Source organism: Pongo pygmaeus, chromosome 5 (assembly GCF_028885625.2).
Source record: "Pongo pygmaeus isolate AG05252 chromosome 5, NHGRI_mPonPyg2-v2.0_pri, whole genome shotgun sequence".
NCBI classification, from domain to species: Eukaryota; Metazoa; Chordata; class Mammalia; order Primates; family Hominidae; genus Pongo; species Pongo pygmaeus.
The window spans coordinates 155,269,252-155,297,081 of record NC_072378.2 but is presented as its reverse complement, the minus strand read 5'-3'; the positions used below and the strand labels follow the sequence as shown (position 1 = coordinate 155,297,081).

Below are 27,830 nucleotides of genomic sequence, written 5' to 3'. Positions count from 1 at the left end.
GTCTGGAACTCCTGATCTCAAGCAATCAGCCCGCCTCAGCTTCCCAAAGTACTGGGATTACAGGCCTAACCACCACACTCAGCCGAACGGTTCTATATTTTAAGGTTTGTAAAAGACGAAGAATATACAAAGAGGCCCACAACACCTAAAATATTTACTAATACTCTACAGACAAAGTTTGCTGCCCCCTGGACTGGAGATTCCACTCATAAGAGAATACATTTTCTCTAAATATATACTTTCTTTCACCAATCAGTAGAATCTGCACTACTGGATCTCTTACCTGAATCCTTCTCCATATCTAAGCCCCTGAATTTTAGAATGTTATCTGAAGAATGTTAAATAAATGCTTTGCTGTTTTGGTTTTTTATCAGAGCATAAGTAGTTATGATGTTGAAGCTAGGAAAAAGTAAATGATTAAAGTTAATTTATCTTTAATGTTTCACATACTAAAAAAAAGCAAACAAGGATGAAAGGAAAAAAGTCAAAATGGAATATAAACAGAAAAACTTGAACCTAACTGTATTTCAAATTAATAGCAAAACCACTTTAAGTAGGGGAGAAAACTAACCAAGTAATGTTTGAACATAGTATTTTAACTACATGCCCTTAGGCAAAAACAAAAAATGAATTATAAACAAACTCTAATTAATAGGTTTGTTTACAGATATATGCTTTAGCAATTCTGAAACTACTTTCTATGTATTTCAGGAATGAACAAATAATAATATATTGTAGATAACAAAAGCTAGGGTTCTTGCTGTCAAAGACAGACTTGGAAAGAGGGAAAGCTAGAATGAACCCTACTGTGTTTGACTGGAATTGAAGATACTATGATGAATTCATGGCTTTTTAGATAAACAGATACAAAACAGATGAGAAAGAGAATGTATGTATATATATAATTTACAGTTCTATCTATTGATAGATATACACACACTAAAAGAAACTGTAGAAATGGCTGATTCCTAGGCTGGGGTGGGAGTATTTTATTACACTAGAGAATAAGACAACTCAAAAAATAATGAGGACTTGTCAAAAGGACAAAGGAGCAAGCTTGCCTAGTCAAAACTGAGACAATCAGAGTATAAAGATAACTCAGTGAATTAAAAAAAAATCCATGAGTTTAGCTGGGTGCTGTGGCTTAAGCCTGTAATCCCAGCACTTTGGGAGGCCAAGGCAGATGGATCACCTGAGGCCAGGAGTTCAAGACCAGCCTGGCCAACATGGCAAAACCTCGACTCTACTAAAAATACAAAAATTATCCAGGCATGGTGTTGCGTGCCTGTAACCCCAGCTAGTCAGGAGGCTGAGGCACGAGAATCTCTTGAACCTGGGAGGTGGAGGCTGCAGTGAGCTGAGATCAAGCCACTGCACTCTAGCATGGGTGACAGTGACAGAGTGAGACTCTGTCGCCAAAAAAAAAAAAAAAAAAAAACCACCATGAGTTCATACTAACACACATATACACCTATATATATAAATGGGAAAGCTTGTAGAGAATGCGAACTAATAAATACAAAAATGATAGACTCGGAAAATCACCATTTGGCAATCACCATTAGTTCTGATTCAGATAAGAAGACACTAAAATAAACGGTGAAAATTTGACGAGTAGCAAGGTATTCGCATCAGAGTATCTCCCCAGAAGATACTACTAATAGTTACAAAGGAAACACAGTAACTATACAGTAGGGAAACCCTGCAGATAAAAATTAACACCCCAGCCTGAGCAACATAGCCCAACCTCCTCTCTACCAAAAATCTAAAAAATCAGGCAGGCATGGTGGCATGCACCTATAGTCCCAGCTACTCAGAAGGCTGATGTCAAAGGACTGCTTAAACCCAGAAGTTCGAGGCTGCAGTGAGCCATGATCACACCACTGCACTCAAACCTGGGCAACAGAGCAAGATCCCTGTCTCTTTAAAAAATAAATAAACAAAAGCTCTACATCCCTATTAATGGAATATATGGACAACATGATTCTTGATATGGTGCGCTGAGAGGAATACAATATTACTCCTGGAGTGTTCCTGCCAAAAATATAGAGCCCAAACCTAATCATGAAGGAGCAGCAAATCAATATTAAAGCAATTCTAAAAATACGGGCCTGTTTTAATCATCATCTTAAAGGTCATACAAGAAAAGAGTAACCAATTGATTCACATTAAGGGAGACTAAGACAAGTGAATGTAAGGTGTGATGTAGAATTTAGTCTAGTAAGGACATTATTGATATGGTTAGTGAAATCTGAATACGATCTACAGACAACAGTACTGTATGAAAGTTAGTTTCTTGATTTTGATAATTGTACTATAGTTAAATAAAATGTGCTTGTTTTTAAAATATACACAGAGTTATTCAGAGGTAAAGGGTACCATGAATTGCAATTTATTCTCAAAATGTTCAGAAAAGAAATTATGTGTTCATTTGTATGTGAAGAGACAGTAAGAAAGCAAACATGGTTACAGGAGGCAGAGAAATCTGGATGAAGTATACACAAAAATTCTTCATCATTCTTACTATTTTTCTATGAATGGGAAGTTATAAAAAGAATGAGAAAAAATAAATTTGTATTTGGACATAATACCAGTAAAAACGAAACAACCAACCAAAAAAACCTATGAAGAATTGAATGATGGTTCCCCTTTACACCTAGCACCAGGGGTTGAGAACTAGGTCCTTCTAATTCCTGCTCTAATGCTTACAGAACTGCATTTCCTTGGAAAAATCACAACTGTTGGGCCTCAGTTTCCTTGTCTGTAAAATGGGATGACACCTATCCAACCATTCTCACAAAGTTAAAACTAAAGATCCACGGAAACATGGTAATGGCTGCAGAAAAAGAGGGCAGAGTATAAAATACTACATATTATAAAGGGGTTCACTTTTTTCTAATACCTACTTTTTTTTCTTTTTAATTTTTGTGAGTACACAGTAGGTACATAGACTTGTGTACATAAGATGTTTTAATAAAGTGGTTAACTTCCCCCCGCCAACCCCCACCCACACCCGGCCAGAGTCTTGCTCTGTCCCCCAGGCTGCAGTGCAGTGGCACAATCTCAGCTCACTGCCACCTCTCCCTCCCTGGTTCAAGCGATTCTCCTGCCTCAGCCTCCTGAGTAGCTGGGATTAAAGGTGCACGCCACCACACCTGGCTAATTTTTATATTTAGTAGAGACAGGGTTTCAACATGTTGGCCAGGCTGGTCTCAAACTCCTGACCTCGTGATCCACCCACCTCGGCCTCCCAAAGTGCTGGGATTACAGGCGTGAGCCACTGTGCCCAGCAAAGTGGTTAACTTCTAATAAATGTTTGGTAAATTAAAAGTACTTCAAAAATATGTAAGACAGATTTTTTTCATCATAGTGAGCAGCTGTTACAGAAACTAGACATTTGCTATATCATGTTTTGATTTGTAAAAAACAAAATTACTTATTCAAAACTCACTTGAAGGGCAAAAAAGATTTAAAAAATGTTTTTTACTCCAGAGGATTTTACTCATATATTTAAAATATTTCAACAAACTCAAACACTTATGTCTATTTTTTCTTAACCATAAAACTTCATGGTATCAAAAACATTGCTAGATCAAAGAAAGTCATTAACTAGGATTTGGTCAACCTTTGAGACATTGATCACTGTACAGAAATCTTTATTTCCCAAGTTCTACACACTAAAGTACATGGCAAACTATTTCATCTTTCATTGATAAGCTACTCAAATGAACCCTGACGAATCACATCAAATTCAGAAAATATTTATAAAAAGGACATCAAATTTCTCAGGTACTTAAAAGTTTGCTTTAAAAATGAAAATACTTATCAGTTTATTCTTCTAAATTCATAAGGTTTGGTCTCCACTTAATAGTTGCTTTTTAAAATCATATGCATGTGGAGACTAATGATTCTCACTGACAAAAGAAAACATTCTTAAAGCTGTATTTTATAAGAAATAGTTAAGATTCCAAAATATCAAATGGAGATTTTAAAACATATGTAACAGACAATTTTGTATAAAACAATGTAGCTAGTCATATTTTCCCACTGTTTGAAAAATCATTTAACTAAGTCTACCTGTTCAGTCTCTATTTTGAACAGTGGACAGGCAATCTGTACTCTAAGAGGCAAAATGCTAAGAACGGATCAGGCTGCAACCAACATAGTTCCTAGCAAAGAAGCAATGCTGGAGTCAGTAATGCCTGCACAGCCTCCCCAGCTCTGCAGCAAGTTCAATACACAAACTGCTAATGAGACAAAAGGAAAAGAACCACAACAACATAGGCTCCAAGAGGGCATGGCTTTTGCTTGTCTGGTTTACCACTATATCCCAGGAGATGGAAAAAAAATCCCTAGGCTGCGATACATGTTCATTAAATATTAGTTACATGCATGAACAAATTAATGAAAGAATGAAATCCTACATCTCTCAAGTCAATCTATATAAATTACATTAAGTTGCAGAATTATTTTAAAAACAAATCTGGCATACATCAACTTAATAGTCAAAATTGTCTTTAGAGAACATAAGAAACCTAGTCCCCATTCTGACTAAATAAAGAAATGTCAAAGTTACTGAGATTTTTCCTGACCTATAGTAGGTATTTTAATACATTTACATAGCCTTCTTTAAGTTTAAAGGACGGCTGTATCAGAAACTCTTATAAAACAAAATTAGAAAGACAAAACAAATGCATAAAATCAAAATCAGAAAAAGCAAATGCATCATGTTTACCATCAAATATGAGATAGAATCCATTTAGGTAAGAAATCACAAACTATAGAAACATTTCTCATCAGCATTTATTTCTCATAACCAATAGTACCTCTACCACAATCTGCTGCCTCTATAATTAGAATATCAAAAATTCAATTGTCTTTATTCCTATAGCATATATGTCAATAATTTGTCATCTTATAATGACAAAGAAATTCTTCAAAAGGTGTATTTTATTATTAAATTAAGAGGTCTGCAATTCACTCAAATAGTTCTCTTTTGTAAAATCACATGGAGCAGAATACAAGTAAACACAACAAAAGTTTATATATGACTTATGCTCACTATTGAGCGTAAAACTTTTTTCTCCAATTAACCTATTTTTTGTGAAGCAATTCAACTTATTCCCTAGATGCTCTCTTTTAAGACTACCAATCTTTTCTAAGTGACAAACTTCATTCTGCTTCCCAAGTACTAACCATATAATCAAATACACTATTCCACTACCAATTGAAACCTAACATATTCCAAAGGGCCTGCCTTATGTGGGTTATCATCATCTTACTATGCTTCTTGTGTCCATGCTGCTGGAAAAGCAGTCTGTACAAGCAGGAGTAGAGGCACAATCCTGAGAGAGAGGAGTAGAGAAAGATGTTGAGAACACAAAACCAGACAAAATGAGCTCACTTAAAAGTTCAGGAGCTCAGCCAGTGTTCAAGGTCAAGGTTGATTACATTCTTTCACACCATTATGAGTTAGAAGTTGTCCAAAACAGCATAACTGGCCTTAGAAAGAGATACCTGAAATTGTACGTACAACTAGTAATATTATCACTAATTCTAAGCCACCGATACCCCTTCTGAAAAAGCAGCAAATGGGCTGGGCGCAGTGGCTCACACCTGTAATCCCAGCACTTTGGGAGGCCGAGGCGGGCGGATCACTTGAGGTCAGGAGTTCGAGATCAGCCTGGCCAACATGGTGAAATCCCGTCTCTACTAAAATTACAAAAATTAGCCGGGTGTGGTGGTACATGCCTGTAATTCCAGCTACTGGGGAGGCTGAGGCAGGAGAATTGCTTGAACCCGGGAGGCGGAGGTTGCAGTGAGCCGAGATCACGCCTCTGCACTCCAGCCTGGGCGAAGAAGCAAGACTCCATCTCAAAAAAAAAAGAAGCAAATGATCATAGAATATGACTCTTTAGGACACTGGGGCTATAAAGTCCCCTAAATGTTAATCAAAATTACTATAACAAATTCAGTGCTAGTCTAGAATGAAATAATTGAACTCCACGAAACATGCATTTCAATCATGCCTAAAATTTTTTTATATTTAATGATGCGTGATTAACACTCTCAAATCATGCAGTCTCTCAAAACCATTATCAGTTTCAATTATCCTTGTATTCTATTTTTAAGGTAGGAAAAAAACTTTTATATGTCATTTCAAACAGAAAAACAGCAAAATCAGACTTGAAAATAACATAATTACTAGACAACATAAAACTCACGATGGATTTAACCTAACTGAAATCTTCAATGGACTAGTCCCCTCTCCAACTCTCCTCCCCAAAGTAATAACCAGATGTTCAGAAATGTTAACTACCTTGGCCAAGGTCATTTAGCTACCTAGGATTGCATCCATTCATTCAAGAAATCTTACTTAGTGGCCAGGCACGGTAGCACACGCCTATAACTCCAGCACTTTGAGAGGTCAAGGTGGGCAGATCTCGAGACCAGGAGTTCTACACCAGCCTGGGCAATATGGCAAGACCCCGTCTCTATTCAAAACACAAAAATGACCCAGGCATGGAGGTGCATGCCTGTGGTCCCAGCTACTCAGGAGGCTGAGGTGGGAGAATTGCTTGAGGCAGAGAGGCAGAGGTTGCAGTGAGCCCTGATGGCACCACTGCCCTTGAGCCTGGACGAACAGAGCAAGACCCAGTCTCAAAAAAGAAAGAAAGAAAAAGAAAAAGAAGAAAAAAATCTTTACTTCACATACATACTGTGTATTGAGATACTGTGCTATGAACCAAGGACATGAAACAAAGGAAATATAGTCATTGTCCTCATACAGCTTATTATCTAGTGGTAAAGACTATTTAAATTACTTAAAATTGTTATGATCACTGGAAGAAAAAGCACAGTGTTTTAAGACAGTTTAACAGGAGACCTAAATCAGTGATTCTGAACCAGGGTCACTGTGCCCCCAAAGAAACATTTAATAATGTCTGGAAACATTTTTGGCTGTCATAATTGTGGAGGGTGCTAGTGGCATCTAATGCATAGAGGCTAGGGATGCTGTAAACATCCTGGAACGCATAGGACTGCTCCCCAAGCAAACAAGTATCCAGCCCAAAATATCAATAGTTTCGAAGATACTTAGATCTTGGGTTCTCATATGAGCAGAAAGGGGTTAGTGAAAGACTTCCTTCCTTTATAACACTAATATGCTACATCTTTAAAGGACTTTCACAAGGTAAAAAGAAAAAAAATATAGCCTGACTGACAGAATTAACCAGAACTCCCTCTAGAAAATGATAATAGGAAAGGAAAAGCAGAGACAGATTCCCTGGTAGATGAAAATAAAAGACAAATGCAGTGTTTTATAGCTGCTTCCCATAAATTCCCTATCCTGAACCATCAACAAAGGAAAAATAGACAAACTAAAAACAAATTTCACATGTTTATATTATTCCCTCTACCTTTTCCACTTTTCTCTACCAACCCATGTCTACTACTAGATGTTGGTAAGATTATAAAAAGTCTTGTAGTTAGACAAAATACCCACCCTGGATACAAATTTGGAAGTAAAATAAAATGGAGATGGGAGTTCACTTTATAGAACAGAAAAATGTAGTAGATATTAAATTGATTCTGGAAAGCCCACACCCTGGAACAGTTTAAAGATTAATCTATCCGAAAGGATCCCAAAGACAAAAAATACTAAGAATTTAGGTATCCTAAATATAATTGAAGGTAACAGAATCCTCTCAATTTATGAACTAAGGTAAATCCAGAAATTAAACTGAAATTATTCTTCTGACATATCTCAAACCTACATATCTGGTCCTACATCTTCCCACTCAGCCTATTCAGAGCAGCAAGAGAAATAGATCATGGCGGAAAGGCTACATTGTAATACACTAGCTATACAAAGGACCTGAAAAAAATAGATCACTGATTGCTATTTCATTATATTAAAGATTTACTGTTAACTTTTTTGAAGTGTGATTAATGGTAAAGGGACTACTTTTGTTTTTTGTTTTTTTTTTTAAGTACTTGAAATTTAAAAGAATCTGGCCAGGGGCAGTGGCCCACACCTGTAATCCCAGTACTTTGGGAGGTCAACACAGCAGGATCATTAAAGGCTGGGAGTTCAAGAAAAGCCTGGACAACATATTGACACCTCCCACCCATCCCTACAAAAAATTTAAAAATTAGGTGTGCATAGTGGCACATGCCTGTATTCCTAGTTACTCAGGAAGCTGAAGCAGGAAGATCCCTTGAGCCCAGGAGATTGAGGTTACAGTAAGCTATGATCCTGTCCTTGCACTCTAGCCTGGGCAAGAGAGACTCAGTCTTAAACAATAACAACAACAATCTGCTGTATTTTAAAATGCCCTCTCAAACTAAAGAACAGGTCATGCACTGCCACTGTCTCACGACCCCTTTTCAAAGAAACAAAAAAGGAAACAAAAAAACAATAGAACAAGATCCTATCAGAATGACCTCCAAATAGTGATCATTCTTAAGTAGAGAGTGTAGATATGCAGCTCACATAAAACTGCTGCATTCCAGCAATCAATGCAGTCCCAAAGTAATCCACAGATTTAGGCAGTTCAATCTGCGACCCTTTACACTAGGAAGAAATGCTAAATCATTACAAGTGCCACCATCTCAGAGCAGCAGCAACTGCAATAGCTTGCACTCATAATTCTCTTATGGTTAACTGCTCACCCATTGACTCTGAGGAAATCTTGTATTCTAATCTGAACTTATGTCTTTCATCATTTCAGAATTGAAAGTAGTGATCATGGGATTAAACTTTCATCACAGTGATGATGTTTAAATAGAAATTATTTTTCTCCCACATAATTAGCACGGGGCACTTAAAAAATAAATTATTGAGCCTAAATCTCATTTAACTCATGAGAAGAGAAATTTAGCACATAATTCCTGCACAATTAAAGGATCTTCTGACATAGTAATTTTTAACACAGAAGTGAAAGGTCAACTCCTTTGAGAAATTATGGTAGGGAGGGTAGACATGACAAAAACAACTCATACATATCTTGCATAAAGTCTGGGATTTTCATAGCTGAAACTCATCCACAGTTTGCATATTAAAAATCTATAGTATTGGGGTTTTTTGTTTTTTGTTTTTTTTTTTAAGCAGTCTCACACTGTTGCCCAGGCTAGAGTGCAGTGGCTATTCACAGGTGCAGTAATCACTCTATAGCCTCGAACTCCTGGGCTCAACAGATCCTCCCGCCTCAGCCTCCCAAGTAGCTAGGACTACACACACCCACAATTCACAAAAATCTATACTCCTAAAGTCTCTGGCATCTTCCTGGTTTTCAAACCAATGATCTCCACAAAATTAAAAGATGCGGGTGATAAAATTCAGTCTGGAAAAACCTGAGCCTTAGCAAGCCATAAAAGGTGAGTATTTTTTGTATTTTAAACATTTAATTTGGGGCAGGCACCATGGCTTAGGCCTGTAATCCCAGCACTTTGGGAGGGAAGGTAGGCAGATCCCCTGAGCTCAGGAGTTCAAGACCAGCCAGGGCAACATGGCAAACTCCATCTCTACAAAACAAAAACAATTAGCCTGAAACAATTAGCCTGGCGTGGTGACCTGTCAACAGCAAGTACCTGTCTCAATTTTTCTGATTCAGGGTTGCACTGTTGCCCGGACCAGAGTGCAGTGGTGCAGCTCACTGCAGCCTCCACCTTCCTGGGTCATGAGATCCTCCCACCTCAGCACCTGCCCCCTCCTTTACAGCCCTTCACCCAAGTTGGGACTACAGGCACGCGCCACCGTGACCAGCTAATTTGTGTTGTTGTTGTTTTGTAGAGATGGGGGTTTCGCCATGCTGGCCAGGCTAGCGTGGAACTCCTGAGCTCAAGTCATCTGCCCACCTCGGCCTCCCAAAGGGATGGGATTACAGGCATGACCCATCGAGCCCAGCCTATTTTAAATATTTTAAGGTGAAGTATCAAAATATCTTGTTGACAAACATTCCTGATTATTCTTAGAGCTAAATTTTGATTCCTTACAAAGCAAATGGAATTGACAATACAATGTTTCAAAGATACTTTTAAATTTAGCAGAGAAAGTTGTGATGGATTAAGCCCAAAGATAAACACCTTTAAAAGCCAAACTGACTATGAGCGTCGAAAACATCCTTTTCTCCTAATCCTGCAACTAGAATTCCTTTTTAATTTTTGTAATTTGTAACACATAATTTAATGGGAAACAATCATTACTGAACTACTTCTCAGCATATACTTATTTGCAATAACGTTTACTACACATCAGCAAATATTACAACATTCACAGAAACTGCATTCAAAATAAAAAACAGTATTATGTATTGTTTTATGTTTAAAAAAAAGTATTTTTCTGAATCTTCTTCAAATATATTTCCCTTCCTCAACTCTCTGACTCTGTACTGCTATTTTTAAGCTAACCCCACTTTGAAACACGGTGAAGTTAGAGCATATAAATAAATAAGGAAGTTACAAGACTTAAGTTCTTTGAAATCCATAAGGGGAAATGGGAGAGTGCTACATACACTAAAATGGGACTACCACAAACCTCAAGTTCCTGTAAAATGAGAAAACAGGTGAAACACCTACCTAAACATGTAAATGTTAGGCCCCCTTATCCTTAATTAATATTAAAACAAAAAACTGGAATTAACATTTCTTCCCTACTGTGACAAACCACAGCACACTAACCACTTGTTTACATCTAATATTTGGGAGCTACTGTTTAAAACGTCATGGATGGGCCAGGCGCAGTGGCTCATGCCTGTAATCCCAGCACTTCGGGAGGCCGAGGCGGGTGGATCACCTGAGGTCAGGAGTTCGAGACCAGCCTGGCCAACATGAGGAAACCCCATCTCTACTAAAAATACAAAAAATTAGCTGGGCATGGCAGTGGGCGCCTGTAATCCCAGCTACTCCGGAGGCTGAAGCAGGAGACTCACTTGAACCCAGGAGGTGGAGGTTGAATTGAGCCAAGATCTCACCATTGCACTCCAGCCTGGGCAACAAGAGCAAAACTCCGTCTCAAAAAAAAAAAATGTCTTGGATGGCCCTTTGAGGGGGGGGACCACATTATTAGGAACCCCCCCAAAGACAGACACCCATCAAAGTGTGTGTGTGGGGAGGGGGGTGGCGGGGGGAATTAAAGCCAATGAGGGCAAAAAAAAGAAAAAAAAAAAAAAACCCCAGGCGTGGTGGCTCACATTTGTCATCCCAGCACTTGGGATGCCAAGGTGAAAGGATCGCTCGGGCCCAGGAGTTCAAGACCAGCCTGGGCAACATAACAAGACCTCCTCTCTATAAAAAATAAAAGTGACGGGCGTGGTGACACTGGCCTGTAATCTCACCTACTTGGGGGGCTGAGGTGAGAGGACGACCCCTTGGGCCCGGGAGGCAAAGGATGCAGTGAGCCAAGATCACACCACTGCACTCCAGCCTGGGTGACAGAATGACACTCCTCAAAAAAAGAAAGATAGCTATGAAAAAAAATGAAACACCAGGCGCAGTGGCTCACGCCCATAATCTCAGCACTTTGGGAGGCCAAGGCGGGCGGATCAGTTGAGGTCAAGAGTTTGAGAACAGCCTGGCCAACATGGTGAAACCCCGTCTTTATTAAAAATACAAAAATTAGCCGGGCGTGGTGATGCGCGCCTGTAATCCCAGCTACTCGGGACGCTGAGGCAGGAGAACCGCTTGAAACCGGGAGGTGGAGGCTACAGTGAGCTGCGATGGTGCCACTCCAGGCTGGGTAACAAGAGCGAAACTCTGTCTCAAAAAAAAGAAGATTCCCAAGTCTATTCCTCTAATTTATTAATGTTAAAAATAAAAAATGTAGTATTAAAAAAGAAAATGCTTTCCAAAAAAAGTTATGTATCACCGCTATTGAAAATAGCCCAAATATTATCTACCGTTTAGCCTCTTGGCTAAGATTCCCAAATACTGTTTTTCTTTTTAGAGAAATTAAAACAATATAAAACTATTCAACGGCATTTAAAAGTACTGTCCTATTTGGGCCGTCAAGCAAAATGCCTCGTATTTTAAGAAGTAAATATTAAAGATACTCTTTAACAATCATAGTATTGAATAAAGTATTGGCACTTTAAGAGTTCATAAAATTTATGCTAATTTAGTTACCAGCATAATTACACTTTTTCTTTTTTTTTTTTTTTTTTTTTGGGTAGAGTCTCACTCTGTCACTGGGCTGGATTGCAGTGGCGCCGATCTCGGCTCACTGCAACCTCCGCCTCCCAGGTTCAAGCGATTCTCCTGCCTCAGCCTCCTGAGTAGCTGGGATTACAGGTGCCTGCCACTACGCCCAGCTAATTTTTCGTATTTTTAGTAGAGACAGGGTTTCACCATGTTGGCCAGGCTGGTCTTGAACTCCTGACCTCGTGATTGGCCTGCCTCGGCCTCCCAAAGTGCTGGGATTACAGGCCTGAGCCACTGTTCTCGGCCATAATTACACTTTCTAAGGCGTACGGGTAGGGATACCAATGCTGACTGTGCAGATGTGTACTTGCTATGTTTGATGTTTACATTAAGGCCTATTGAAGTCGGAGTTTAAAAAGAAATTGAATACATCAAAACCTGTCTTCTTCCAGACTAGTAAATTCAACCACACAGTGAAAATGGAATCTGCTTTTTAAAATCTCGTTTGACACGTCAATGAGCCACCGAGAAATGTTTCCCCCAGAATCTTCCATCTCTCGATGCACAGATCTCTCCCTACCATTTGTCTTTATGTCGTGATGGATTAGAAGAGGAGCGAGTAAAAATAGAAGATATTGCAGAATAACCTTTGCCTGCCTACCAACCATCCAATTAGCTCAAGTCCCTAGCTGGCAAATTACCTAGTCAACAATGCCTCAATTATAAACACTACGTGTAACGTGACCACAGATCAACACCCCGTAAGTTCATTTCCCCCACCGCCCCCAATCGGTGTTAGCCTCAAAGAGGACCCGGGAAGGTCTGGAGAGTGATGTCCAGCGTCCACTTAAACCCTCAAAGGCCCAGGAAGGAGGTGGGCGGGCCAGGCCTCGGCGGAACTGACCTCGAGGGACCTGTCGGGAGTCTCCGGGGGAGGGCCCAACCGGGTCTCTCCCTCCAAGCCCGCAGCCATTCCATAGGGCGCCGGAGACGCCAGAACCTCCCTCCGCCCCAGGGCGGCCCTCCCCCAACCCTCCTCCCGGACCCGGGGGAGGGGCACCCAGAGGAGAACCACCCCTCCCCCACAGGCACTGCTAGGCCACCGCTCACCCCACCCTTAAAAAACCCGCAGGCCCGCGCCCACCCTCCGGGCCCCGGCCTCGACCAGGGGTGGGGGCGGTGCGGGCAGAAGCAGGGGAACCCGGCTGCCATACCAACCTCGCTATTGAAGGTCTTCACGGCCTCCATGTTGTCGCTGCGGAGGCCCCGAGCCCGGCGGCGGAAGAGGCGGCGGCCACTGCACTGGGTGGGGAGAGCGAGACGCGGGCTGCTGCGTGGCCGCGAGGAGGGGGCGCTGGCGGGAGAGCAGGCCGCTGCGACCTCGGGACGGAGTGGAAGGGCACGCGCTGGCGGGGAAGGGCTCCCTCAGCGGCAGCGCGGCCCCGGCATGGCCGCTAGGGCGGGGGGAGCGCCGTTCTAGGGAACAGAGGCGCTGCCGGGGCGGGTCGGCGGCGGGCGGGGGAGGGGCCGGACCGCGGCGCCTTCTCTTCTCCGCCCCGCTCCGTTTCGGTCCCCCTCCCTCTAGCCCCGTCCCCTACACTCTCCACCCCCTTCTTCCCCTTCCTCCGACGGGCTCCTGTTTCACCTCCCCGCCGCTCGGGCCGCAGGAACCAGCCCCGCTCGGCGAAGACAGAGGAGGAAGCGCTGGCAGCAGCGGCTGCGGCATCCAATATGGCGGACTCGAGTCGGGCCGCGCAGCTCGGGGATCCGCGGCGCCAGCCAGCGCGCCCCCTGGCGACTGGACCGTGCGGGCCCCGGCGGCCGCGCGGAAACCATCGAGCGCGCTGGGGCCAGAGCGTCGCCGCCCGGAGGCCCGGCGGGGCTCCTCTGCGCTCGCCTTGGCCCCGGGGCCGCCCGCGCCTCGCCCCCTCTCCGCGCCCCGCGGACGCAGGAGCGAGCGCTGTGGCATCCCGGGGAACGCCGCGGCGGGTTTGTACTGCAGGAGGAGGCAGCTCCAAAGCGCGGCTCTAAGAAGAGCCTAAACATGCCCAAGAAGCGGCAAGTTTAGGAAATGTGCGCGTTTCCCTTGTTTCCCAGTGTATTGGTCCTTTTGCACAAGCGCTAGGGTTTAGTTGTTTTTCAGAACTTTACTGGACAGTGCCGTAAACATCCGCAGCCTCCGCCAAGAAAAAGTTCCTGGTCATCTATTTAGTAACTGAATTCAATTGTTTTAATTGCACAGGGAGGGAACATTAGAAACCAAAGCCTTGGATCCGGGTTGGGGCAGGCGGCGAGGGAAGCAGGCATGCAGCAGCTCCTTGCAGGAAGTGCCCGCTGCATAGGATCTAGGGACTGGAGTGGCACAATGAGTGCATTTGTCTGCAAGGCGGGAAGGGGACCCTAGAATGCACAACACTTGAATAGATGAGAAGGGAACCCGTTTGTTTTGGAAGATGAATTGTTCTAAAGGAATTTTGCCCTAGGATACTTGGAGTAACGGTAAATACAGTATTTCTTAGATGGATTAGGAGATGCTGCTAGTAAAAATCCTTCTCGTGCAGCGCAAAATAAGGTACCAGTTTAAAAATATTTATTGATGTTAAAAGATAGGGATGTATCGTGGAACCCCGAACACTGCTGTCCTCTTGTTGAAAGTCATTTTTCAACATCACTCCCAAATTCACTCAAAGGAAGAGAGGAACATGAGGGCAGGATCGTACTTTTGGAGAGTTTTGGAATCAAGGTAGCTCCTAAGAGCTGTGCGCAGAGCCCTGTGAAACTGGGAAAGTAAGGCCCTTCTTGAGGTTTCAAGAGCCTTCATTCTACTTCTTTGGCAGCTTTCGTATAGGGCCTGGCTACTGACAAGTTAACAGGGATAACTCACTAAGTGCTTTTATATTTACTTTCAAAATCTCAAATTCTGTCACAGATTTCTCCACCGTCTCCCATCTTCAGGCCTAGCCATGATGATGTTTTACCGACACTTGCAGTAGCCTCCTAACTGGTCCCTTGCTTGTCTTCCTACAGTTCATTTCCAGACAGTAGCCGAGGGATGTTTTTCTTAGGTAAATCAGATCAGGTCACTCCCTTACTTAAATCCCTTAAATACTTTCTCATTGCCCATCTGATACCATCATAACCTCTCACCATGGCCTGAAGGCCCAGCCCAGCCTGCCGCAGCTCACACCACCTTCCCTTGCTCCCTGGCTGTCCTCCTGCCACACTGGCCTTTCTGTTACTTGACAAGAAGCAGTGTTTTCATAGGTAGGACAATTGTGTCTCTTCACACAGGGTGCTGTTGCTCTTGTCCTTTCTCCATAGCTGACTCCTCCTCCTTCAATCTTCCTGAAAGAGGTCTCCTAATCCCTCCATCTAAAGGAGCATTTACTGTGGCTTGAGAAAGTACTGCACTCAGTTCTGTGCGTGCCAGATTCTCACAATCAGAAGTCACTGCTTTGAGGCCGGATGTGGTGGCTCTCGCCTGTAATCCCAGCACTTTGGGAGACCGAGGCGGGTGGATCACCTGAGGTTAGGAGTTCGAGACCAGCCTGGCCAACATGGTGAAACCCCGTCTGTACTAAAAATACAAAAAAAAGTAGCCAGGCGTGGTGGCACGCCCCTGTAGTCCCAGCTACTCGGGAGGCTGAGGCAGGAGATTCGCTTGAACCCGGGAGGCGGAGGTTGCAGCGTGCCGAGATCACGCGACTGCACTCCAGCCTGGGCAACAAGAGTGAAGCTCTCTGTCTCAAAAAGAGAAACAAAAAGAAAAGAACGGAAAAAAAGGCGCTGCTTTGGCCTGTGAGGGATTATTTAATCGGTCATACATGAAATGAGTGTTGATGGAATTACTTAGGCCTGAGAAATTAAAATGCAATACAAGCTAAAGGATAAAATCAGTGGTTAACATGCTTCACAATTTGATTTAATAAAGCTTCCACATTCAGAATGGTAACAGAGAGCATAGTTTGATCAGGGGAAGCAGCAGGGGAAGATACAGAGAGCAGCCTAAACACAATCTTTTTTTGGGCGGGGAGGCGGGACGGAGTCTCGCTCTGTCAACAGGCTGGAGTGCAGTGGCGTGATCTCGGCTCACTGCAACCTCCACCTTCTGGGTTTAAGCGATTCTCGTGCCTCAGCCTCCTGAGTAGCTGGGATTACAGGCACGTGCAACCACACCCAGCTAATTTTTGTATTTTTAGTAGAGACGGGGTTTCACCATGTTGACCAGGATGGTCTTGATCTCCTGACCTTGTGATCCGCTTGCCTTGGCCTCCCACAGTGCTGGGATTATAGCCGCGCCCGGCTTTTATTTTTTATTTTTTATTTTTTTGAGACTGAGTTTTGCTCTTGTCGCTCAGGCTGGAGTGCAATGACGCAATCTCGGCTCACCACAGCCTCCGCCTTCCAGGTTCAAGCAGTTCTCCTGCCTCAACCTCCCAAGTAGCTAGGACTACAGGCATCTGACACCACGTCCAGCTAATTTTTGTATTTTTAGTAGAGACGGGGTTTCACCATGTTGGCCAGGCTGATCTCAAACTCCTGACCTCCGGTGATTCACCCTCCTCGGCCTCCCAAAGTGCTGGGATTACAGGCATGAGCCACCTCGCCCAGCCTTAACACAATCTTAATATGAGAAGGCGATAAAGCAAGAGAAGGGTTAGAGGAGAGCCTGGGGATCCAGTGCAATGACTATATACAAAATTTATACACAACTACATACAGAGTGTGAAAACAGTACCCGTGTGTGTGTGTCTGTGTGTGTGTGTGTATGTATGTATGTATGTATGTATCTATGCTAGGATTCTGATTGCCAGTATAACCAGCCAATTTGAGCTAGTTTAAGCATATAAGAATAATTCATTATTACAATACAGATTTTTCTCATGTAACCAAAAGTCAGAAATGTAGCTGAGTCCAAGGAAGGGACTTGAACCAAAATAGAAAACCTAAGAGACAATGTAATCTCTGCTTATCTGCTTAATTTTTCTATTGCTTTACCCAATTCTCTGTTTTATCTAGTGGAATCTATTACTTTTGGTTTTATAGTTCTAGACAACTTGAGGACCTGAATGAAGACCTCTTCCTTCCCAAATCCAAATTCCCAAGAGAAGAAATAAGGAATTTCATTGACCCAGCTTGGATTAGGTGACCATCACCAAGAAACTGACCACTAATTTGGTTCTGTAAAGACTGATATGAAATAGTGGTCAGGAGTACTTCAGTCATTGGAAGAGATATTTCATAATCTAAAGTTTCTGGTGTTCTCCTGTAAATGTTGTTATCATCAGATTGTCCCTGAGGACTAAATAGTTTCTGGGAGTAACTTACAGAGACTAATTCAGCCATGGCCAAGAGGTCAGAGTCAAAAACAATCTAGAGCAGTAGTCACCACAGAACTTTCTGGGGTCATGGAAATGTTCTGAATCTGTGCGGCCCAATTCAGTAGCACTAGCCCTGTGTGGCTACTGTGCACTTGAAATATGGCTAGGGCAGCTGAGGAAGATAATTTCCAATTTTATTTTACTTTAATTGACTCATGTTTAAGTATATGGCTAGTGGCTACCATATTGGAAAGCATAGGTCTAGCTAGAGGGTACTCGCTCCCGTGGATAGGGCACTTCTTAGATAAGGGATAATTGTGAGGTAGCACTAAGCAAAAAAAAAAAAAAAAAGCTTGTGAATTATCAGCTATTAGAAGGAATAATATATGTTTATGAGGTGCTTTTAAAATGGGGCAAAAACCTGGAGCATTGTCTAAATTAAAACTAATTCCCATCCAATTGGAAAAAAGAAAACTTAGGAAGCAAACATTTCAGAATGCTTAGTAAATTAGGGTATAGAGACAAATGAATAATTATACTACCAATAAAATGATTTTTAAAAGATTGTGGGAAACTATTTGGCAGTTCCTCAAAAAACTAAGCATAGAATTGCCATATGATCTAGCAAGTTCACGTATGTGTATGTAGCCAAAAGAACTGAAAGCAGAGACTTGAACACGCATGTTCAGAACACTGTTACAATCGTTAAAAGGTGGCAGCAACCCAAGTGTCCATTGATGGATGAATGGATAAACAAAATGTGGTACAATGGAATATTCAGCCTTAAAAATGAAGGAAATTCAAGGCCCAACACGGTGGCTCACGCCTGTAATCTCAACACTTTGGGAGGCCAAGACAGGCAGATCATCCAAGGTCAGGAGTTCGAGACCAGCCGGGCCAACATGGTGAAACCCCATCGCTACTAAAAATACAAAAATTAGCTAGGCGTGGTGGTGCGCTCCTGTAATCCCAGCTACTCGGGAGGCTGAGGCAGGAGAATTGCTTGAACCTGGGAGGTGGAGGTTGCAGTGAGTCGAGATCATGCCATTGCACTCCAGCCTGGGTGACAAGAGCAAAACTCCGTCTCAAAAAAAAAAAAGAAGGAAATTCTGATACATGCTCTAACACAGTTTTACCTTGAAGACACTGTGCTAAGAGAAAAAAAGCCAGTTACAAAAGGACAAGTACTGTATGATTCCACTTATGTAAGGTACCTAGAATAGTCAAACTCAGAAAGACAGAAAGCAGAATGGTAGTTTCCAGGGGATGGGGGAGAGAGAAACCAGGAGTTGTTATTTAATAGGTACAGAACTTCAGATTGGGAAAATGAAAATTTCTGGAGGTAGCTGGTGGTAATGGTTGCATGACGGTGTGAATGTACTTAATGCCATAGGGCTGTACACTTAAAAATGGTTAAAAATAAGTTTTATATGTATTTAATCACAATTTTTCAAATTTAAAGAAATGGTTAGAATAGGACTAGAAATATAAAAGAAATGTATATGACAGACTTAAGTACAAAGGCGTAGAAAACAAAATGTATTTTAGCTCTAAAAGCATGTATGTAAGGCCTGAAAATGATATGAAAAATAAAAATTTTATTAGTATACTAGGATTATGAGATTTTTAAAAATATTTTGTCCCTTTCTAATAATTCAGTAATTTTCTATCTCATTTTTTTAATGGGCACCATATAATTCACAAAGTCGCCAAACTTGATACCCAAACCAGGCATCCTGAGAGAAGCATAAGATATTAAAAGTAAACATTTTACTTTTACCAACTTCATTTAAAATAAGTAGGAATTTTGGGTTTGATAAGTATTTTGTTGCCTAATAAAGAAGGAGTTCTTCCTGGGTGCGGTGGCTCATGCCTGTAATCCCAGCACTTTGGGAGGCTGAGGCAGGGGGATCATCTGAGGTCAGGAGTTTGAGACCAGCCTGGCCAACATGGTGAAACCCCATCTCTACTGAAAATACAAAAATTAGCCGGGTGGTAGTGGTGCACACCTGTAATCCCAGCTACTCAGGAGGCTGGGACAGGAGAATCGCTTGAGCCTGGTAGGTGGAGGTTGCGGTGAGCCGAGATTGCACTACTGCACTCCAGTCTGGGTGACAGAGCAAGACTCTGACTCAAAAAAAAAAAAAAAAAAAAGAGGTAGTTCTTCAAATGGCTAGAGGTAAAACAGCACACATCACTAGTAGTAGTAGTCAGAGATCAAGAAAATTTAAATTTATACGCTTTATAGTTTAAGTACTGATTTAATGTTAAATTTGAATAGTGGTTTAATATTAAACTTAAATACTGATTTAGGTTTAACATTTGTTCCCCAATGAGTACACTAGCAGATTCATGACTTTCTCTTTATGATGAATCTTTTTTTTTTTTTTTGAGACAGGGTCTCGCTGTCACCCAGGCTGGAGTGTGGTGATGTGATCTCAGCTCACTACAACCTCCGCCTCCCAGGTTCAAGCGATCCTCTCACCTCATGCTCCCATGTAGTAGGGACCACAGGCATGTGCCACCATGCCCAGCTACTTGGTGTATTTTTCTTTTTTTGGTAGAGACGGGATTTTGCCATGTTGGCCAGGCTGGTCTTGAACTCTTGAGTTCAAGCGACCTCCCCGCCTCAGCCTCCCAAAGTGCTAGGATTATAGGCCTCAGCCACTGCACCCACCTGATGAATCTTTTCTTTCTTCTAACACGTGCACTCCTGACCCACTCTACAAACACGATTTCTTCCCAGGCTTTCCAAATCAACACTACTACAAGTTGCTTGTGAAAAGGTGATATTTTGCATGCGTTAAAGTCTCATGCTGTTTTTGTGAGGTAATAGATTATGCTTAGTATAAAAATTTGGGGCTGGGCACACACAGTGGCTCACACCTGTAATTGCATTGTTTTGGGAGGTCCAGGCGGATCACTTGAGGCCAGGAGTTCAAGACCAGCCTTGGCAACACAGTGAGACTCCCATCTCTGTATAAAAATTTAAAATTAGCTGGTCGTGGTGGTGCACACCTCTAGTACTAGCTACTTAGGAGGCTGAGGCAGGAAGATCACTTGAGCCCAGGAATTTGAGGCTACAGTGAGCCATGATAGTTGATATGATTTGGATGTTTGTCCCCCTCCAAATCTCATATGAAAATATGATTCCCAATGTTGGAGGTGGGACCTGGTGGGAGGTGATTGAATCATGGGGGCAGATCCCCCATGAATGGTTTAGCACCATCCCCTTAGGGGCCAGTGAGTTCTTGCTGAGTTCACTAGAGATCTGGTTGGTTCAAAATCTGAGACCTTACCCTTCTCTCTCTCTTGCTCCCTCTCTTGCTATGTGACACCCTGGCTCTTCCTTTGCCTTCTGCCATGATTGTAAGCTTCCTGAGGTCCTCACCAGAAGTAGATGCCGGCACTATGCTTCATGTACAGCCTGCAGAACTGTGAACCAATTAAACAGCTTTTCTTTATCATAGCGATGCAAAAGTTGACTAACACAATCGTGCCACTGCACTGCAGCCTGGGTGACAGCAAGACTGTGTCTCAAAAAAAAAAAAATTCATTTTTGGTTCATTTCAGATTATCATTGAAAAAGAGAACAAATTATTGTGTTACAATAGAATGAAATAAGTCTCCAGTGTGACTTATTTCAAAAGCCACCCAAAAGCCATTTCCTTATTTCCCTAGACTCAGTCTAACTTGCTGCTACAAACACATTATAAATCGAGGGCACAATTATAGGAAGCATTGAGATGCTCAGCAAATAAGGCCTCACAAGGTTACAATATTTTAAGACCACATGATCTTCGTATCTTTGCATATTAGCAACTCAATTTGACACATTCGAAGTAGATCAGAGCCTTGTGAGCAAACTAATGATAAACACTCAAAAGACTGATATTTATCCCTCCAAATGCAAGTGTATTACTTTACTATATGATTTATCTCTTTGAAGTGACTGGAATTCCCCCGTCTCCTCTTCAAGATAAGTCTTCAACATCAAAGTACCTGGGAAACAAATAATCTAAAGTAGCTTTGATTATTATTATTATTATTATCTGAGACAGAGTCTTTTTCTGTGGCCCAGGCTGGAGTGCAGTGGCCTGATCTTAGTTCACTATAACCTCTGCCTCCTGGGCTCAAGCGATTCTTGTGCCTCAGCCTCCCAGCTGTAAGTAGCTGGGATTACAGGTGTGGGCCACCACACCTGGCTAATTTTTTAAAATTTTTGTAGAGACAGGAGTCTCGCCATGTTGCACAGGCTTATCTCAAACTCTGGGAGTTTGATCCTACCTTAGCCTCCCGGAGTGCTGTGATTACGGTCATAAGTGACCACATCTGGCCTGGATTTCTTTTTGAGAGTAAATTACTCTTCCCTTTGTGTGTGTGTGTGTGTGTGTGTGTGTGTGTGTGTGTGTGTAGGGGAGCTATTTTTGTTTATAAGGGTAAACTTACAATTTTATTCTGAAATAAAGATCAATAATATGAAGCATTGTTCCACCACACTGTAAAAATTTAAACTGTGTCTGCATTTTAGACAAAATTCAGTCAACTTGGAGTTGGGATAAAATTTTGGCATGAGGATAAAATAGATTTTCACCTGTTTCTGGGCCTAGAGAGGATTGTAGTGTCTTGACTTGACAAAGGGAGGACATAGTCAAAGGCTCTCCCATTGTTCAGAGGTAACCTGAACCCTGTAGTCTAGTATTTGGCTGGGGAACTACTAGAATTCTTGCCATTCTGTTAGTCTGGCACAGTGAAAGACAAAGCTTTGCAGGCAAGTAAAATGGAGGCTAAGAATAATGGTATTTGTACCTTAAAGGAAATAAAGTTATCTTGGTTACATGGTATCAGTTCATGGCAGTCAAATTATCAACTGTTGCCCTAAACTACCTATGGTTTAAGGTTTAGGAGTTTGCATTAGATTTAGTAAAGGGGCTTCATTGGTGACTTTAGTGATAACAGCATCAGCGTAATGATAGGGGAAATCAAATTGCTTTGGGATGAGAGTAATTTAAACTTTTTTCTTTTTCTTTTTTTCTTTTTATTTTTTTTAGATGGAGTCTCGCTGTGTCGCCCAGGCTGGAGTGCAGTAGCACGATCTCTGCTCACTGCAAGCTCTGCCTCCCGGGTTCACACCATTCTCCTGCCTCAGCCTCCCGAGTAGCTGGGACTACAGGCGCCCGCCACCACGCCTGGCTAATTTTTTGTATTTTTAGTACAGATGGGGTTTCATCGTGTTAGCCAGGATGGTCTCGATCTCCTGACCTAGTGATCCGCCTGCCTCGGCCTCCCAAAGTGCTGGAATTACAGGCGTGAGCCACCACGCCTGGCCTTAAACTTTTTTCAAGAGTTACAGAGAGGAGATTAAAATAAAAAAGTTGTAGAGAGGAGAAAGAGAAAATAGTAGTTAAAAGGGCTAAAAGGTTAAGAGCATGGTTGCTAAACTATGCTCCAGTGTGTCCTGAGGCACAGCAACAAATTCAAAGGAATGAACCATAGAAGGAACAGAGAAGATGTCCAGGGAAACATACCAATGCTTCAGACACCACAGGAACTACTAGCTCAAGGGAATTCACAATTTCAGCATCAGATTGTATTATGTTCCCTCCTTTGTGAAGTTGGGTTTCTGACAGTTGTTGGGATAAAAGGGAAATACTGAGTGAAAATTGATGTGTGCAGAAAAAAGAGTGGAATTGTTCAATCTGATTTCAAGGCTTTGAGAGTTGTGAAGTGCTGGACAGGCATACACACTCCATTGTTATGTCATTGTGCTTATTTAAAAATGAAAAAAATAGGCCAGATGCAGTGGCTCATGCCTGTAATCCCAGCACTTTGGGAGGCTGAGGCAGGAGGATCATGAGGTCAGGAGTTCAAGACCAGGCTGGCCAATATGGTGAAACCTTGTCTCTACGAAAAAAAAAAAAAAAAAACACACACACACACACACACACACACACAAATTAGCCAGGCATGGTGGCACGTGCCTGTAGTCCCAGCTTCTGGGGAGGCTGAGGCAGGAGAATCGCTGGAACCCGGGAGGTGGAGGTTGCAATGAGCTGAGATGGCACCACTCCACTCCAGCCTGGGCGACACAGCAAGACTCTGTCTCCAAAAAAAAAAGAAAGAAAGAAAGAAAAAAAATTATTTTCTTCTATTTACATGTATTACTTTTTTTAAGTGGTTACTAAGTTGTTAGGACATAAGTACTTGTTAAATTGTTTGGACCTTGGCAGGCATCATTTAAAAAATGGTTTGAGGCCAGGTGCGGTGGCTCACGCCTGTAATCCCAGCTCTTTGGGAGGCCAAGGTGGGCAGATCACAAGGTCAGGAGTTCGAGACCAGCCTGGCCAACATAGTGAAACCCCATCTCCACTAAAAATACAAAAAATAAGCCAGGTGTGGTGGCAGGCACCTGGAATCTCAGCTATTTGGGAGGCTGAGGCAGGAGAACTGCTTGAACCTGAGAGGTGGAGGTTGCAGTGAGAAGAGATGGCGCCACTGCACTGCACTCCACTCCAGTCTGGGCAACAAGACTGAGACTCCATCTCAAGAAAAAAAAAAAGCATACATCTTACCACCTTGCCATTTTTGTTTTGATTTATTTTAAGAGATTTGTAGAGAAGAATGGATTAGTAATCACGAAGAGTTATAAAAGAGAATTGAGTGTGGACATTGAAAGAATTAGCATTTGAAGCACAAAATGATGCTGAAATGGAACCTAATCTTGTCTGCAGGGTCAGGACAACCTGCATAGTCTTTAGGATCTACAATCATGGCCCTCTTAACTCCCGGGGACAGTTGACACCTTAAAATGATAGATTTCTCGAAGAATGGCAGACAAGAGTTCCTAAATACTCGTATTGTATACTATCAATACTAATTAAAATACTTTTTTTTGTACTTTTTCTGTTTTGTTTGTTTGGCTGTTTTTTTTTTTTCATGTCCATCCTAGCGGATGAGAAGGGGCATCTCATTGAGTTTTGTTTTGCTTTGAGACAGGGTCTTGCCCTGTCACCCAGTTGGAGTGCAGTGGTGTGATCATGGCTTACTGCAGCCTCGACCTCCTGGGATCAAGCAATCCTCCTGCCTCAGCCTCCTGAGTAGCTGGGACTGCAGGTTTGTGCCACTACACCTGGCTAATTTTTTTTTTTTTTTTTTTTTTTGGTGGAGACAAGGTCTCACTATGTTGCTCAAACTGGTCCCAAACTCCTGGGCTCAAGCAATTCTCCCTCCTTGGCCTCCCAAAGTACTGAGATTACACGTGTGAGCCACTGCGCTTGGCCAAATTTTCTCTTTTGTTAGAGACGTGGTCTGACTCTATCAAACAGGCTAGAATGTAGTGGCATGATCATACCTCACTGCAGCCTCAAACTCCTAGACTCAAGCAGTCCTCCCACCTTGACTTCTGGAAGTGCTGGGATTACAGATGTTCACCACCATGCCTGGCCAAATTTTCTTTTTAAATTCACCTTTCATTTGATAGAAATGAAAAAGAATCCTCAAAGGCCAAGCAAGTGGAAGCAGGAATCCAGAGAAATAAGGAAGACCCGAAATGGCAGAATACTGTGAACATCTACCAGTCCCTAATGTCACCAAGCATTGATTCTGACAGCCATCGAAGACAAATATACAGGACATGAGATGACCAACTTATGGAGGACAATACACAAAGCTTGTCTATAGGTGTGGCGGGGGAGCAGCAAAGAAATGTGCCTGTCTCAACATTGGAACTAATGAAGAGAGAGGGGAAAAAAATTCCTCTGAACCACAAGTCATACCTCATGCAAGTTTGTGGTCCAATTCATAATTCTTGGGTGACGTGAAAAACCTCAAGCAAAGAAAGTCATTTGGTACTGGGTTGGCATGCCTCCAGGCAATTGACAGAGGATCTGCAAATTCTCTCAAGGAAAGCACCTTTAGATGGGGCACAGTAGCTCACACCTGTAATCTCAGCACTTTGGGAGGCAAAGGTGGGCAGATCACCTGAGGTCAGGAGTTCGAGACGAGCCTGACCATCATGGCGAAACCCCGTCCCTACTAAAAATACAAAAATTAACTGGGCATGCTGACGCATGCCTGTAATCCCAGCTACTTGGGAGGCTGAGGCAAGAGAATCACTTGAACCTGGGAGGTGGAAGTTCCATTGAGCTGGGATCGTGCCACTGCACTTCAGCCTGGGCGACAGAGTGAGATTCCGTCTCAAAAAAAAAAAAAAAAAAAGGAAGGAAAGCAAATAAGATTACAATTAACCATTTAACAGGAAAACAAAGCATCATGAGTAAAAGCCAACAGAAGCAAAAGACAGCAGAATCAGAGCAGCAAAAAGTTCAGCTGGTGAAACTGACAGATTCGGAATATAAAATTTTCAATAGATTTCCTGGAATATGGTGGACTAGGTTATTGAGACCAACCCCATTACTGAAAAAAACAACAAATGCTGGCTAAAAGGAAAAAAATCTGGCCAGGCAAGGTGGCTCCCACCTATAATCCCAGTGCTCTGGGAGTCCCAGGCAGGAGGATCACTGAAGCCCAGGAATTCGAGGTGCTGTGAGCTCTGATCACATCAGTGTACTCCCGCATGGGTGACAGAGAAAGACTTCATCTCTAAAACAAAAACAGAAAGAAAGAATAAAGGCCAGGTGATTGGCTTATGCCTGTAATCCCAGTACTTTGGGAGGCTGAGGTGGATGGATCACCTGAGGTCAGGGGTTCATGACCAGCTTGAGCAACATGGTGAAAACCCATCTCTACTAAAAATATATAAACTAGCCAGGAGTGGTGGTTCACACCTGTAGTCCCAGCTACTTGGGAGGCTGAGGCAGGAGAATCGCTTGAACCCAGGAGGCAGAGGTTGCAGTGAGCGGAGATCACGCCACTGCACTCCAGCCTGGGCAAGAAGAACGAAACTCCAAAAAAAAAAAAAGAGAGAGGAAAGAAGCAAGGAAGAAAGGAAGGGAGGGAGGGAGAGGGAGGGAGGGAGGGAGGGAGGAAGAAAGGAAGGAAAGAAATCTTAAAAACTTTGAAATCACTAAAAGCAGGACAAATCCTAAAAGTAAGAACTCAGACAGGCAAGTAGAACCTGAAACTGATTGTTCCTCGAGAGCAGTTTCCATTTTAGACAAACTTGAACTTTGGGTTTTGATAGTCTCCTGGGGTAAAGGGGGCAAGAGTCAAAGCCTAGGGGGAATGCATGTTGGGAAGGCTGATTTGGAAGTCTCCTCATATCAAGCTGGCCCCCTCAAAGGGCTACAGCCCAGGATTAGGGCAAAACAGAAGTAAATTCATTCCTTTCTCTACCCTAGGGGACTCTGAGAAAAACTCATTTGTCTAAAGAGCAAAGACGAGACAGTGCTGAGAAGTGTAACACAACCTAGCCTCTGCATGGATTTGCAGCTCAAAAGTATATTACCTGGCCAGGTGTGGTGGCTCACGCATATAATCCCAGTACTTTGGGAGGCCAAACAGGAGAATCACTTGAGCCCCAGAGTTCAAGATTAGTCTGGGCAACACAGGGGGACCTCATCTCCATAAAAAATACAAAAAATAGCCGGGCTTGGTGGCCCGCATCTGTGGTCCCAGCTGCTGGGGAGGCTGAGGTGGAAGAACAGCTTGAGACCAGCAGGTGGATGTGGCAGTAAACTGAGATTGCACCCCCACACTCAGCTTGGGTGCAGAGCGAGACCCTCTCTCAAAAAAAAAAAAAAAAAAAAAAAGAAAGTACATTACCTTAAGCCCTAAATGTAGTTTAAAGTGTTCTCAGAATAGTGCCCATAGGCACCTAGGATAAGTCAATGCAAGACCTCTCTGCAGGACTGCTCCTTCATCTAAGGCTATAAGGAAATCATGCAAATAAATTCTCAAGGATAATGAGTGTATTAATTTTCCATTGTTGCTGTAACAACTTACCATAAACTTGGTGACTTAAAATAATACACATTTATTATCTTACAACTCTTTTTTTTTTTTTTTTGAAACAGAGTTTCACTCTTGTCACCCATGCTGAAGGGCTGCAAAGGCGTGATCTTGGCTCACTGCAACCTCTGCTTCCTAGGTTCAAGTGATTCTCCTGCCTCAGCCTCCCAATTAACTGGGATTACAGGCACCCATCACCACGCCCAGCTAATTTTTTAAATATTTTTAGTGGAGACAGGGTTTCACCATGTTGGCCAGGCTGGTCTCGAACTCCTGACCTAAGGTGATCCACCTGCCTCGGCCTCCCAAAGTACTGGAATTACAGGCATGAGCTGCTGCGGCTGGCCTGTTATCTTACAGCTCTTGAAGTCAGGAGTCCATACTTGTCTCATTGGACTAAAATCCATATGTCATCAGGGATGCTTTTCTTCTGACAGGAGCTTCTAGGGCAGAATCCACTAC

The 27,830-nt window shown here is 42.7% G+C and overlaps 1 protein-coding gene across 17 annotated transcripts in view; it reads right to left on the bottom strand.

Moving 5' to 3' along the window:
- SCAF8 (SR-related CTD associated factor 8) overlaps positions 1-13,965 on the bottom strand; it is a 229,774-nt gene extending 215,809 nt beyond the window's left edge. For 7 of the 17 annotated variants that reach the window (XR_010126802.1, XR_010126800.1, XR_010126801.1 and 4 more), the window contains exons 1-2: positions 13,357-13,889; positions 5,283-5,345 (exon numbers count right to left, since the gene is read on the bottom strand). Coding sequence is in view for 10 of the 17 variants with exons in the window: in XM_063666754.1 (XP_063522824.1) it covers positions 5,283-5,345; positions 13,357-13,386 (93 nt within the window). In the remaining 7 variants the exon portion in view is untranslated. Of the gene's footprint in view, positions 1-5,282; positions 5,346-13,356 lie in introns of all 17 variants that reach the window. The other 10 variants (XR_010126805.1, XR_010126804.1, XR_010126803.1 and 7 more) reach the window with 7 other exon arrangements.
- Between the last annotated feature and the right edge of the window lie 13,865 nt (positions 13,966-27,830).